Raw genomic sequence first — 16,101 nt, 5'->3', positions numbered from 1 at the left:
CACTACAGAAAAAATAATAATTTTAATAACAAAAGATCATTTTAGACAATGTAGATTTGACAGTTGCCCAAGATATTGGTATAATTTTATAGATTAATAATATGTTTAATGTTGACTTCAAGCAGCAGTTATTTAGTCTGAAGCCAGTGCCAGTTTCAGAGAGTCATAAGTTATTAATGCACTGCTTTAGGCTCAAGCTAGTTACAGTTCAATCTATGCAGGTTTAATATGTGTAGCGTTCCTCTTCTGGACTGGCTTTAATAACATAAAAGTTTGTTGTCTGCTGGATCATTGGAGACTTTATTAAAGAAAGGTTTGTAGGGATGTCTTTCCACCAGTTGCAGCTTATGCTGCAATCAATGTGAAATCCAGGCAATGCGAGCCTATCCTCTCAATAAATACTGCAAAATAACCAGTCCATAAAGAGCCATTTCAGGAAGGTTGAACAGTCCAGTGAGAGACAGTAACAAGTGTTCAGGCGTAACTGATACAGAAGTCGGCTTCCAGCAGTTCTCATAATTTCCCAAAAGTGATGTTTCTTTCTGAGTTCATTATCTTTGATTTTCATATTTCCCCGCTGTAAGTATTTTGACAGCTGACAATTTAAATGAAATCCATTGGGTTCAACATTTCTTTTAGCTAATCTTAAATCGCTCAATCCCACCCTTTTAGGATATCATTTTCATTCTTTATTACTTGCAATAATTGTGAAGACCCAGACTGGACAGTATTGTGCAAATTCCACTTGGCTGTATTTTGTTTCATTTCCTTGTGTTAAGAACCTGTCTGTGGATGCCACAAATGACGCCTTGCTTTAATACTTTTATAAGCTGGTTGTGCAATACTTTTTGCTTTGATGCAACACAGCTTTGACTCCAAGATATGCTCAGAGAACAATTTCGTCTTGCAGGCTCCAAAACAAATCCTGAAACTAAGTATTCAGTGTTAGAAAGAAATTTAGTCCATAATATTTTTTATTTGTTCATGCGATATGGATTGGACATGATAAATTGCCCTTAGTGTCCAAAATTGCCCTTAGTGTTGGGTGGGGTTACTGGGTTATGGGGATAGGGTGGAGGTGTTAACCTTGGGTCGGGTGCTCTTTCCAGGAGCCGGTGCAGACTCGATGGGCCGAATGGCCTCCTTCTGCACTGTAAATTCTATGAAATTCTATGATATGGACATCGTTATCACGGCAATAGTTATTGGTCATTTCTATTTGTCCTGAGAGTGTGGTGGTGAGATGCCTTCTTGAACCACAGGTGCACCCACACTTCCATTTTGAAGGTGGTTGGGCCCAGGACATTATTTGATGATTGACATCCAGAAAATATTTCCCCTTGTGTTAGGTATCACTACAACTAGTGGAGAGTTTCCCCCAGTTTCCATTTTACTACGGATCCTTGATGCCATACTCAGTAAAATGCTGCCCTGGGCAGAACAATACTGTGGTGGCGGTGGACAGCATGACCCCCCCCCCCCCCCCCCCCCGCAGAAATCACATTGGTATGGAGCCATCGTGCTCCACATCCCGAACAGCCATAAAATGCTGCAAGGCTGAGTAACGAAGGCCAAGTGGGACTTCGGGCCCTCATTGGAATGGAAGACCCAACTTCCGGTGGTGACAAGTAGGGGGGAAGTCACACAGAAGGTGGCTCCTGCCAGAGAACATTATTTAAGCCCCTTTCGGCCGACGTTTGGAGGAAACTTTGGCTCCAGTTTGTTTTTGTTAATGGGTTAAGTGTCCTACATCAAGGGGATGCCCAGTAAATACCGGACCAGGCAGCTGAAAAAGAAAGAACTAGCATTGAATTTGGAAGCTTCAAAAGTCCTGCCCGGAAAGAAAATGGCGGAGGCTGCTGTGGTTGCAGGGTACATTGCACTAACTTACTTGCAGTCTTAGTGGTGGAGCTACAGAAATTACACCGGGAGGTTTCGGGGGACATGAAAAAAGTGATTGAGGCAGTGATAGCTTCGATTTGAGCGGTCTTTGCTCAAGTGGACGAGGTGGTGAAAGTGCAGGTTGTGGAGCTGAAAGAGGTGGGGGGTGTCAGAATATACATCTATTTATATAATGGAGTGCAGACAGGCAGTGATTGACACACAGGATGACCAGTAAGCACACAGAACACAACAGCCAATCACCAGACAGGCCACTACCACTATAAAGCCAGAGGGCACTAGGTTTCCCGTTCTCCCAGGACCCAGCCTCTGAGACAGTCAGAGTTCGTGAGCTAGCCAGTGCAAATGCCATGCGGTAGCTAGTAAGTCTGGTCAGGTTGGTACTAGGTCTCCAGTCAAGTCAGTATAGTGTCAACCCACAGTTGAACATGTATAGTAGTTAAGACGTTAAATAAAATCGTGTTGCATCTTATCAAGTGTTGGAGGTCTGTCTCTCGCTACACTGCATCAAGTGCAGTCCACGTCGACCCAGCCTGCCTAACACATCACGGTACCAGTGAGTGATACTGCAATTTGACGGACCTACCTTGAGTGAATCAGCGTTGACCAGCAAACAGCCATCCGGTGACATGGAAAACGTCCGCAGCTCCGCAACGCCGGCAACCTCTGTGCAAATTGGAAGATCTGCGAACAAAAGTTCCAACTATATATAGAAGCCACCGACCTCGAGGCTGCATCGAACGCCAGGAAGATCACACTATTCCTCTCCACAGCCGGGGACCACACCATCCACATCTACAACTCCCTTACATTCGCTGAAGGCAAAGACAAGACAAAATTTAAAACTGTCCTGCTGAAGTTCGACAGTCACTGCGACTTTGAGGTGAATGAGAGCTTTGAATGGTACGTTTTCCATCAGAGGCTTCAGGGTAAGGATGAACCTTTTCAGTCCTTTTTGACCCATCTCTGCATCCTCGCGCAGTCATGTAACTATAACTCAACAGCTGATTCCATGATCCGGGATCAGATCCGATTCCCTTCGCCAGCAGCTCCTGAAAGTCAAGCAGCTCACCATCGCCATCGAAACATGCGTTGTTGATGAACATGCTAACAATTGGTACTCCCACATCAGGGTGGCAGAGAATGCAAAGCTAGCCTCCCATGAGGCGGAACAGGTGCAGGCTATTGCACAAATGCAGGGCCTAAGTAGCGACGAAAGTGGCCATTTCGCGCGCTTTTCCCCGAGCCCCTGTGCATGTGCGCCACGACCGAGGGGATGGCGAGACAGATGACCAGACGGCGCAGGTGCGTACGTCGTTCGACCGCACTGCGCATGCGCGATGGCACACGGAACGTGCTGACGTTGGCGTCATGACGTGTCCGAATTGTGGCTCTGCCCATTTAAAGCGGCAATGTCCGGCAAAATCATGACGGTGTCTACAGTGTGGCAAGCTTGGCCACTACACAGCACTTTACAGATCTGCTCCACTGCCCAGCAGCCAGCGATCCCACCCACGGTGCAGAAGTGTCCATTCAATACAGCAAGGCATGCCAGATTCCGATCCCGACAGCCCAACAGATCCTGATGCTGAGTGCCTCAAGTCCCCATACCGGGTGGGCATCATTCCGAAGCATGTGCTGCCTTTCTCCATGATAGTGAAGCACCTCTCGATCCTCAGCATGGATCCCGACAATGAGTGGTGTGCTGTCCTCACAGTTAACAAGGCTCGCATCATGTTCAAACTGGACACCGGAGCATTGGTGAACCTCATCTCGAAATCCAATCTCAACACCATCCGCGTCAGACCAAGTATTCTTCCACCGGCCTGCCAGCTCCTTGACTACAATGGCAATGCCATAGTTGCCAGTGGCACGTGACAACTCGGAGTGTCCAATAAGCCAATTAAAGTGACGCTGCGGTTTGAGATCGTAGGACCTGACAGAGCATCCCTGCTCGGTGCTCGGGCCTGCAAGCTCCTGAACCTGGTTCAGCGAGTTCACACCATGTCATCATCACAGGCAACGGCCTCACCTGATGAAAACTTCCAGGCTGATATTGATGACATCATCACGCAGTACCACAGCATGTTCGGCGGAATGGGCACGCTCCCATACCGATACAAAATCCTGCTCATACCGAACGCCACCCCTGTAATTCATGCACCACGTCGGGTGCCGGCACCCCTCAAGGATCGCCTCAAGCAGCAATTACAGGACCTCCAGGACCAGGGCATCATATCAAAGGTCACAGAAGCCACGGACTGGGTCAGCTCCATGGTCTGCGTCAAGAAGCCGTCAGGGGAGCTTCGAATCTGCAACAACCCTAAGGATCTAAACCGCAACATCATGCAGGAGCATTACCCGATACCAAAACGAGAAGAGTTAACCAGCGAGATGGCTCATGTCAAATTCTTTACGAAGCTGGGACGCCTCCAAGGGGTTCTGGCAAATACAGCTGGACGCATCCAGTCGAAAGCTGTGCACATTCAATACCCCGTTCGGTCGCTACTGCTACAACTGGATGCCTTTTGGCATCATCTCTGCCTCAAAGGTATTTCACCGCATCATGGAACAGATGATGGAGGGCATCGAGGGGGTGCGAGTGTATGTTGACAATTTCATAATCTGGTCCACAACTCCCCAAGAACACAGCGCTTGCCTCAGGCAGGTATTCCAGAGAATCCATGAGCATGGTCTCCAGCTCAACAGGGCCAAGTGCTCGTTCGGTCAATCAGACATCAAATTCCTTGGTGACCATATCTTGCAGCAAGGCATGCAGCCAGATGCTGACAAGGTTTCGGCGATCAACGCCATGAAGACCCCAGAGGACAAGAAGACGGTCCTCCGCTTTCCAGGGATGGTCAACTTCCTCGGGAAATTCATTCCCAATATGGCGTCCCACACCACAGCCCTCCGCCATCTCGTCAAAAAGTGGACGGAATTCCAGTGTCTGCCCGCGCATGAAAAGGAATGGCGTGAGCTGAGGGCCTGGTTCTGGCGTTCTTTGACCCAAACAAGGAGACCAAGATATCCACTGACGTGAGCCAGGACGGCATTGGGCCGGTGCTCCTCCAACAGGATGACTCCTCGTCCTGGGCTCCAGTTGAGTATGCCTCCAGAGCCATGACACCCACTGAGCAACGGTACGCTCAGATTAAGAAGGAATGCCTGGGCTTCCTAACGGGAATCGACAAGTTTCACAACTATGTTTATGGCCTGCCAAAATTCACGGTAGAGACTTACCACAGGCCACTAGTCCACATAATCCAGAAGGATTTAAATGACATGACGCCTCGGTTATAACAAATCCTTCTCAAGCTACACCACTATGACTTTGAATTTGTCTACACGCCAGGCAAAGAACTCATTGTTGCAGATGCCCTTTCCAGGTCCATTATCACACCGTGTGAACAATCTGACTTAATCTGCCACATCGACGCGCAGGTGCAATTGTGTGCCACCAACCTTCCGGCCTCTGATGAGAGGGTCATCTAAATTCGTGAGGAAACGGCCAAGGATCTACTGCTACAGTGAGTGATGCAGCACCTTACAAATGGCTGGCAGAAAGGACAATGTCCCCAGTTCTACAACGTCAAGGACGACCTGACGATGGTGGACGGCATCCTCATGAAGCTCGTAAGGATCGTGATTCCTCAGAGCATGCGAGCTATGGTGCTCGGCCAACTCCATGAGGGTCACCTGGGGGTCGAGAAATGCCGACGCAGAGCTCGGGAGGCAGTCTATTGGCCGGGCATCAGCCAGGATGTTGCCAACACAGTCCTCAACTGCCCTGCATGTCAGAAATTTCAGCCAGCTCAACCCAAAGAAACTTTGCAGCAACATGAGATAGTGACCTCCCCATGGTCTAAAGTCGGTGTCGACCTTTTCCATGCCAAGGGGCGTGACTATATCCTCCTGGCGACTACGTCTCCAGTTACCCAGAAGTGGTGAAACTGTCCGACCTCACATTGAAGGCAGTGATTAAAACCTGCAAAGAAACATTCGCCAGGCATGGGATACCGCTCACGGTGATGAGTGACAACGGTCCCTGTTTCTACAGCCAGGAATGGTCTGATTTTGCATGGTTATACAACTTCCATCACGTAACCTTCAGTCCCCACTACCCGCAGTCAAACGGGAAGGCCGAAAAAGGGGTCCATATTGTTAAGAGGTTGCTATGCAAGGCTGCAGACTCAGGCTCAGACTCCAACCTGGTGCTGCTGGCATACAGGGCATCCCCGCTGTCCACTGGGTTGTCTCCAGCGCAGATGCTCATGAATCGCACTCTGAGGACCATGGTTCCAGCCATCCATGTTCCAGACCTTGGCCACCTCATGGTCGTACAAGAGATGCAGCAGTCTCGGGCACAACAGAAATCAGCATATGACGCTCATGCCACAAATCTACCCGAGTTCTCCCAACTGATCGTGTTCGTGCACAGTTGCCTGACGGCAGCTGGTTAGCCACAGCTGTGGTGGTCAAGCAAGTGGCCGCAAGATCGTTCCGCGTCCGCATGGCTGATGGCTCCTTCCTATGATGCAACAGACGGGCACTGCATAGAGTTCCACGCCTGCCACCTGACCGAACTGCCCCGCCACCCACAATGCTTCCTCCGGACGTGCCCTACTACGAGGCCACCGATCTACCAGCAATCCTGTCGACCCCTGAGACCACCGCATTGGCAGCGGTCCCGCCTATCCAAGTGCAGGCGGCCCCTGATCCACCCTTGCGGCGATCAACAAGAATTCGTCACCCGCCACAAAGACTAAATTTATAGACTGAACTTTTGTACATCTTGTTACCTCATCATTTTGACCTCTGTAAATATCGTTTTACCGTTTCATCTGCCCTATATCTGCACTAGCGACACCTTCCTATGTATATAAGTTTATTTTAGCACATTCTGTATATAGTCACGCACATATACACATCCACACGCACACGCACTTTAATATTTATTAGCTAAAAAAAAGGGGAAGATGTCATATTATACATCTATGTATATAATGGAGTGCAGACAGGCAGTGATTGGCACACAGGATGACCAGTAAGCACAGAGAAATGAGCAGCAAATCACCAGACAGGACACTACCACTATAAAGCCAGAGGGCACTAGGTTTCCCGCTCTCCCGGGACCCAGCCTCTGAGACAGTCAGTGTTTGTGAGCTAGCCAGTGCAAACACCATGCAGTAGCTAGTAAGTCTGGTCAGGCTAGTCCTAGGTCTCCAGTCAAGTCAGTATAGTGTTAACCCACAGTTGAACATGTATAGTAGTTAAGACATTAAATAAAATCGTGTTGCATCTTATCAAGTGTTGGATGTCTGTCTCTCGCTACACTGCATCACGTGCAGTTCACGTCGACGCAGTCTGCCTAACTCATCAGGGGGAGGCTCTATCTCGGCTGAGTGTTGAGATCACTGCCCTGGAAGGGGAGATGGCAAGGGTGGCAGAAGATGACAAAATATTAAAGGCCAAGGTGGGCGACTTGGAAAATCGGACTTGTAGAAAGAACCTGAAGGTGGCCAGAGGGTCTGGAGGACCCGAGCCCGAGAAAGTTCATATCGCAGTTGATTTGGAAGATGGCGAGGGAAGGGAGAAATGGTGACCTCTCCCAAGCTGGATTGTGTCCACAAGTCGTTGAGGCAGAGGCCCATGCAAGTGAACCACCGTGTGCGATCATTGTGCGCTTCCACAGCTTTCAGGACAAAGACAGAGTTTCACGGTGGGAAAACGATCATCACGATTGCAGATGTGAGGACCATGCAGTGAGAATTTATCAAGATGCTGCAGTGGAGCTGGCAAAGAAGTGTGCTGTGTTTAATAAGGCCAGGGCTGCGTTATGTCACAGTAAGGTCAGATATGGCATGGGTTACCCTGCGCGCCCCCGTGTGACTTACAAAAATAGAGACTATTACTTTGAGAGGGTTTGGGTAGGGTTAGGGAGATGGTCAGTGGGGAGGGAGGGTGTAGGAAGGAAGGGGAGGGGTTTCAACCTGAGGGGATGACCTTGCAATCAGCAAAGAATAGCTTCCGATGATTGAGTCGTCTGGGCTGCCCGTCCTGTTGCCCATGCCAAATATTTTATGGTGTGGGAAGCATATTATCAGGTCAATAGGCTGGATAACAGTCCTAATTGACCCTTAACTGTTCATTTAAATATGGCGGATGGGATGCCAATTTTGGCGCCCGCCTACCCATCCCCTGTATCACTGGGATGAGCTTGGAGGTTGGTGGAAAGCTGGTGAAGTGGGCGGGTGCCCACTCCATTTTATATGCCCCTCCCTGCTGGAAACACACTTGCCAGTGTCACATAAAATTCAGCCCCTGATGTGAAGGGCGGCTATTCTCTCACCTCACCGTTCGAATTTAGCTCATTTTTGATGCTTGGACGAAGGCTGTAATGAGATTTGGAGCAAAGTGGCCCTGAAGGAACTCAAAATGGGCCTTTTGTTTCTGTGTCACTTGACAGTGCTGCCAATGACTCATTCCATCATTTAGCTGATGATTGAGGTAGACTGAATGGACAGATTGGAAATATCTGGATGGTATTCCAGATTGTTAGGTGGACGCTGGTGTTACTTGAACAGCTCAGGTTAAATAGAATTTACAGTGTAGGAGGAGGCCATTTGGCCCATCGAGTCTGCACCGGCCCTTGGAAAGATCACCCTGCTTAACCCCACACGTCCACTCTGTGCCTGTAACCCCAACTAACCTTTTTGGACACTGAAGGAAATTTGTCATGACCAATCCACCTAACCTGCACATCTTTGGACTGTGGGAGGAAACCAGAGCCCCCGGAGGAAACCCACGCAGACACGGGGAGAACGTGCAGACTCCGCACAGACAGTGACCCAAGCTGGGAATCGAGCCTGAGACCCTGGAGCTGTGAAGCAACTGTGCTAACCACTGTTCTACTGTGCTGCCCTAAATGAATCGAAACACAGTTCTTAATTATCTATTCTTTGTTTCTGCCAAATTGCTGTTTCATATAAGGAACAGACAATTTTTTTGATCATTGTTTAATTGAATCAATCATTTATTTCATCATCATCCAACTGTGATTCAATCGAAATTCAATTTCTCATAATTTTTGAAATATTTTTGCAGTGCTCAATAACATCTGCAACAGGTCCCAGATTTGCTTGGCTTTTTTTAACAACTCCGTACTTCTTCCAATTGGCAAGACTTGCTGCTGGTTAGCTGAACTCTTTTGCTTCCCCCAGTGACCACAATCAGCATGAAGCCTTCCCTGCCACGTTCTATTGTAGTATCTGTGCAGAGCTCAAAGCAAATTCTGGTTCAAGTGTGCAGCCAAGTAATGCTCGTCAGTGCATCAACATATGGTGGCCCAGCTGACATAAAAGCTTATCTACTTAACTCCAATGACTCACTTTAACCATTTCATTCTGTGAACTGATAGCAGATCTGAATAGCATTATATCAAAATCTCCAAACTAACAGGCTGAAATGTGGAAGGCTCTAGTGGAAATGAAACATTTTCTTAGAACACATGGAAGCTTCAACACAATCGTGACAAATTGTTTTACTGATCAACTTCTGTGATAGACAGGGAAAACCCCTATGTTTTAGACAAACTACAGCTGTAATCATAGCAATTGTTTAAGCCATTTTAAGACGTGAGTCAAATTTTAGAATCTCATCCCAGAGATCAGAATAAATTTTCATCGGAATTTGAGTTTGATGCCATGATATAAACATCTGTGGGAACGCCATGAGCTGGTGACATGTTATTTTTGTCTAACATGTGTTGCAAAGAGCTTTGCCACGAAGAAACTATTTATGTTTATGAATTGGCATCTGATGCTGCCATATTGAATCTGATTATGTGTGTTTACATCTATAATCAACAACATACAAGCCAATCAGTGTTCCTGGATGAATTGTTCAACCAGGATTTGTGGAACTCACATTTTGTTATCGAATAAACATTTTTTAAAAACAAATTCTCATGTTTTTTTGTACAGGTTTCCAACTGGTTTGCAAATGCGAGGCGCCGTCTGAAGAACACTGTTAGACAACCGGATTTAAGCTGGGCATTGAGAATAAAGTTATATAACAAGTACGTCCAGGGCAACGCAGAACGGCTCAGCATTAGCAGTGATGACACATGTTCGGAAGGTATGGCAAATAGAAAATAACAGTTTTAGTACAGAACATGTTTTATTGCTTTTTTAAAATATTTTTATTCAAGGCATTTTACATATATCCATGAAAATATCGGACCAAACCGCCACATGAACAGAAACCACCAGCCCCCAACTGCCCCAATACCACACCACACCCTGCCTTCCGAATTTTGTTCCCCTCATCTCCTCCAAATGGCCCTCCACCTCCCCACCCTCCACCTCGCTGACCCCTTAATCCACCTTGAAGAAATCAATGAGCAGTTTCCACCTCCGGGTAGAGCCGCTCCTCCGATCCCCGCAAAGCAAAATTGACCTTCTCCAAACGCAGGAAGTCTGCCAGATTGCTTACCCATAACCCCCCCCCCCCACCCCTCCCCCCCACCCCGCCATCTCCGGGCTATCAGGGAGGCAAAGCCAATACATCAGCCTCTTTCCGCGTCCCGGCCTGCATCTCCCCACCCAACCCGTCTTCCCATTCACGCTTAATCACCTCCATCGGAGCGCATACCCTCTCCATCAACTTACTGTAGATGTCTGACACCCTCCCAATATCATCCTCCGACAACAACTCGTCTGGCAACACCAGAGGTGGCAGCCCCAGGAACAATGGTGCCTTTCTCCTCATAAAATCCCTCACTTTTACCATTCCCTTTGGGAAACACGTACATTTCCTCCAACTCTTCCAGACATGCAAACCTTTCCCCTATGAACAAATCCCCAAAGTACTCTATCCCCACCTGCCGCCACGCCCGTAACCTTCATTCAGTACCGCCGGCACTAATCTGTGATTGTCGCATATCAGTGCCCACAGCAACATGCCCTCTAATCCGAAATGCTGCCTGCACTGGCTCCACACCTGTAACACCAAAACCACCACTGGGTTCATGCAGTACCAGACAGCGAGAATGGTCAACAACAGTGCCCTCAGACATGTCCCCTACACGATGCCGCCTCCATCAGCCCCCACACCGAACCCTCCTCCACTGCCCGTTTCCTCACCATTGCTATATTTCCCACCAAATAATAATCAATGAAACTTGACAGCACCAGCCCCCCACCCTCAACCCCTCTCCAGGAACACCCTCCTCACCCATGGGGTCTTCTCCGCCCACAAAACCCCCAAAATTATTCTGTTCACCTTCCTTAAAAAGGACTAGGGAACAAAGATGGACCTCGGAAAAGAACCTGGGCAGCACCATCCATCATTTTAACGATCTGTACGTGTCCAGCCAGTAACAGCAACAACACATCCCACCTCTTAAAATCACCCTTCATCCCCTCCACCAGCCATGCCAAATTCAATTTGTGTAACTCCGCTACCTGGATTCCTAGATACCGAAAACTCGCCTCCACCATCCAAAAAGACAACTCCCCTAACCTCCTCTCCTGCCCTTTAGCATTAATCAGAAACACCTCGCTCTTCCCTATGTTCAATTTATACCCCGAGAACTGGCCAAATTCCCTCAAGGTTGCCATGATCCTTTCAAAGTTGCGCACCGAGTCAACAACAGATCGGTCTACATACAGCGAGACTCTGGACTGGATTCTCCGATTGTGGGGTGATGTCCCCACGCCGGCGTAGGAATGGTGGTGTTTTACACCAGAAAGGATTGGCACAAAACGCCCACCGATTCCCTGTTTTGCTGGGGGCTAGCAGGACTGGACCACAGCCCCCCCTCAGTGGCGTGCAGAGGTCTGGTGATGCCCGGGGCAAATCTTGATTGTATGCCCCAAAGACTCAAGTATAAGGCCTAATATACTGAGAAATATTATGAGAAAGGAAAACATTTTGAATATATAAACACAGATGAAACATGAAATAAACGCTTTATTCGATTTTAATATTCGATAGTAAATATAAAGGGGCTGGTTTAGCTCACAAGGCTAAATCACTGGCTTTTAAAGCAGACCAAGCAGGCCAGCAGCACGGTTCGATTCCCGTACCAGCCCCCCCGGACAGGCGCCGGAATGTGGCGACTAGGGGCTTTTCACAGTAACTTCATTGAAGCCTACTCGTGACAATAAGCGATTTTCATTTCATTTCAATCAAATTTATTAAGTTCTTTTCCCCAAATGATACCTCCTGTCACAAAACACCTGAACTACTTCACTTTTTACATCAGCTGTGAGAAATTCTTTTTCAATGCTTATTAAAGCCAGGTTGGTCAGTCGCTCCTGTGACATAGAAGACCTCAGATATGTTTTTATTAATTTCAGTTTTGAAAATGACCTTTCACAGCTTGCGACTGAAAATGCGATTGTAAGCAGTAATCTGTATGAAACACACAGCGTCGGAAAGACATCCCTCCCATACTGCAGTAAAGACTCCAGAGCATCTTTAGGATCAGGGGGAACTCTATTCCCTCCAGCTCGAAGGAGCATCACAAAATCAATAATTTTGTCATATAACTGAATTGCAACCACATCATTGTCATAATAATTTGCAAAGTCTGAACATTCCTTTTTTAATTTCTCTCTTTCTTGTTCATCTTCAATCACTCCTGAATTCAAGTTCAGAAGAAAAGAAAATCGGTCACTGAGTCTTTGAAGACGGACACTGCGGTCTTCAATTTCAGTTTTTAATCTGTTCACAATCTCTACCATTACTCTATTCATTTCTTCTTGTGCCGTCAGTCCACTATCTCTTGCTGACTCTCCAGGCATTATTCTTCTTCTCCTTGTTCGTGCAATTGGTATTCCCCAATTTTGACAATATTCATTGGCTAAATCTATTGCATTGTGGATAATTTCGTCATTCTTCAAATTCAAGATATGAATAAGTCCTCTCAGATCACAAGAAGCTTCATGGAACCCCATTTTCGGATCCTGCAAACGTTTTGAGACTTTATCCACTGATGATAAAACTGAGTTCCAAAAATTTAATAAAGCTATAAACGGGAACTGTTGAATAGAGTTCAGTAGCGATCCTGCATCAGGTTTAGTTTCCCTTGAAAATTCTCCTTCCAGCAGGTGTTGAAGGCTTGCAATAACGTTGTCACACTCTTCGTGGATTACTTGCACAGCATCATGGCTGGAACTCCATCTTGTGTCACACTGTCTTTTCACAGTCCGAGTGATAAATGATTTTAACACTTCCCAACGAGAAGTAGATGAAGAAAAAAAAGTAGAGTTTTTCTAGAATGCCAAAAAATGTAACAACAACAGGTTGCACCTCACTTGCATGGACACAGGACAAATTGAGGCTGTGGTTCTCGCAGTTCACAAACACAGCTTTTGGGTTAACTTCAAGAATTTTTTGTTGAACACCTCCTCTCACTCCAGCCATAACTGCTGCGTTATCATATGCTTGACCACGACAGTCATTCATGGAAATTTTGTCTTCTTCCAATTTTTCCTGAATTTTATTTACCAGGCTGACTGCATCTTTCTTGTTGACTTGAAAAAATCCCAGAAATGTCTCCTTTATTTCTACTTTTCTGTTTTCATCAATATGAACGTAACGCAGAATTTCAGAAACCTGATCTTCATGGGCAATATCTGGAGTTGAATCCAGCATTATGCTAAAATATTTTGCGTCCTTAATTTCGGAAATTATATTTTTCTTGACAGTTTCACCAAGAAGATTGATTATTTCGTTTGAATTCTGTTGGACAAGTAGGTGACACTTTTTGGTTTCTCTTTCCCTCTCTGCAAGTGTTTTGCTAAGATGTCATCATATTTGGCCAAAAGTCTGATTGTTGCTAGAAAGTTTCCTGTATTTTCACTGACTGTCTCCCCTGGCTCTGATAACCCAGATATTCCTTCTCCTCGATGTCCACGATAGGCCAGATTCTGTTTTGCCAGAAAGTATATAACCTCGACAATCCGTTCAGTTATAGCTTTCCATCTTTTCTTTTCAGCAGACATTTGCTGTTGAAGTTCAGCATCTATCATAGTTGAATGATGGAGTCGAACTACAAGGTTCAGGTATTCCCTCATGTGAGCTCTATGAGAAGGGCTTTTCTCATGGTCAGGTATTGTTGGATTTAATTTTCTCCAAGTGGAGAAACCGTCTTCCTTTCCAAAGTTTGACACAGACAACAAATGCTCCTTTGAAAACAAAAAGCAAACAAAACAGTAGCCTGCTTTCCGATATGGAGAGTATAACAACCATTTTCTCTCCACAATTTCTCCGTTTGTGGAAACTTTATCAAACCACTGTTTGGAAAATGATCTCCCATCCTTCTCAGCAAATGGACCACTTTTATTCTGATATCTTTCAGGGCCATGTTGTAATATTGTCATCTTCAAATGATCTGGAATCGGTTTCTTCAAACAGCCAAAATCGCTTCTTTGCAAAAATATGCAAATATCTTCTTTATTTTCTTCACATGGATCATCATCCTGACAACGAGACTGAGGAGAGAGAGTATTATGTTCTGACCGAGCTGAATCCGTATCAGAAAAATCCTTCTCTGCACCCACATCATCTTTTACTTCTCCAGGTTCTCCTACTTCTTCTTTACTTCTTTTTATCCATGCATCTAATGCCCCTCTTTGATGGGACTCTTCTTCGACTCTGGCCCTCTTTTTTTTCCTGTTCTGTGCTCCACTCGGTTGTACACGAAATACTCGTAACATTTCATTTTCTATCTCAAAAACCGTAAGACGCATGAGAAAATGGGAAGAAAATGGTAAACAATCGGTCAGTTGCAGACGGATAAACCATATTTAATTTCTTTGTTCCTTCGTATCAAATTATTTCACACTGATTCTCCACTGATAATTTTGTGCAATTTATATCATAGACTTGCAAATTAGTGGTATCTGTATTCGAATATTAGCATGTTAAGGAATAAATGTCTCCTATTCCGAGATTAAATGCCATAGCAGTCCTCTGATCATCCAGGCTTCACTCTTACTACATCCCACGTAAATATCGCCAAAAAACCTATAAAAACCGTAGTTGCACCTGTTCTAGAGCTATTCACTGACCTGAGTAGGTAAAAGAACTAATCTAGATGCACAAAAAGCTGAAGAAAAGACGAGTTATGACTCGAGGAAACGCAGGAACGAACAGCCACGTCTGCTTGTTGCTTTTGATGGTTGCACCACGTACATCATGCGCATGCGTGTGGGGGGGATGGGGAGAAGGACCATTTTCTCTAGACAGAAAGGGTACACCATGTTAAAGGAATAAAGGGCTAACAACTGCCTCTGCAGTGTGGTGAGCCTCCAAAAATTGATTTATCACCGCTGAAATTTTAAAATTACTATCTTATTTCCTTCTCTGGGGCAGCACGGTGGCCTAGTGGTTAGCACAACCGCCTCACGGAACTGAGGTCCCAGGTTCGATCCCGGCTCTGGGTCACTGTCCGTGTGGAGTTTGCACATTCTCCCCGTGTCTGCGTTGGTTTCGCCCCCACAACCCAAAAAATATGCAGAGTAGGTGGATTGGCCACGCTAAATTGCCCCTTAATTGAAAAAAATAATTGAGTAATCTAAATTTTTTTTTAAAATTAAAAAAAAAACAATTTTTTTTTTTTTTCCTTCTCTGATTGGATGCCCCCATCCAATGGATGCCCGGGGCCAATGCACCATCGCCCCCCCCCCCCCCCCCTCTGCACGCCACTGCACTCGAGGGAGAGCACAACGCAGCCGGTGAATCCTGGGTGAAGCCTCCGCGGGTTTCCCGGCAGCCTCTGTGCCTCGCAGAATTCACCCAAGTCCCACGAGGAGTCGGAATCGGAACTCCACGCAAAAGGGGCAGGACCAGACAGCACTCGCTGAGGTAGGTTGTAAACCTATTTAAGGCCTACCTACCACGGATCTACAGACCTCCCTCAATCCACCAACCTCCCCAAGGAGACTGCAGCCAGGCAATGATCAGTGCCAGTCCACAGGAACATGGACCAGGAGGAACGGCATCCAGGGGTCTCCCAGGCCATCGGAGACCCTAGGGTAGCCGGGTGGCACTGCCATGCTGGTATGAGCACTGACCAGATGCCAGGGTGGTACTGCTAAGGGTCCAAGTCCAAGGGGGGCCATGCCCATGAAAGGAAGGTTGGGGGGGGGGGGTTTGAAGGGTGGGGCGTGCAAGGATGGTAATCAG

General features: G+C 46.7%; 1 protein-coding gene across 3 annotated transcripts in view; it reads left to right on the top strand.

Moving 5' to 3' along the window:
- Positions 1–16,101, top strand: part of mkxa (mohawk homeobox a) — a 93,982-nt gene that overhangs the window by 10,040 nt on the left and 67,841 nt on the right. For all 3 annotated transcript variants that reach the window (XR_005460775.1, XM_038798204.1, XM_038798205.1), the window contains exon 4: positions 9,888–10,041. Coding sequence is in view for 2 of the 3 variants with exons in the window: in XM_038798204.1 (XP_038654132.1) it covers positions 9,888–10,041 (154 nt within the window). In the remaining variant the exon portion in view is untranslated. The remainder of the gene's footprint in view (positions 1–9,887; positions 10,042–16,101) is intronic.

Source organism: Scyliorhinus canicula, chromosome 5, assembly GCF_902713615.1.
Source record: "Scyliorhinus canicula chromosome 5, sScyCan1.1, whole genome shotgun sequence".
Taxonomy (NCBI): domain Eukaryota; kingdom Metazoa; phylum Chordata; class Chondrichthyes; order Carcharhiniformes; family Scyliorhinidae; genus Scyliorhinus; species Scyliorhinus canicula.
This window is presented reverse-complemented; position numbering and strand designations above follow the sequence as displayed.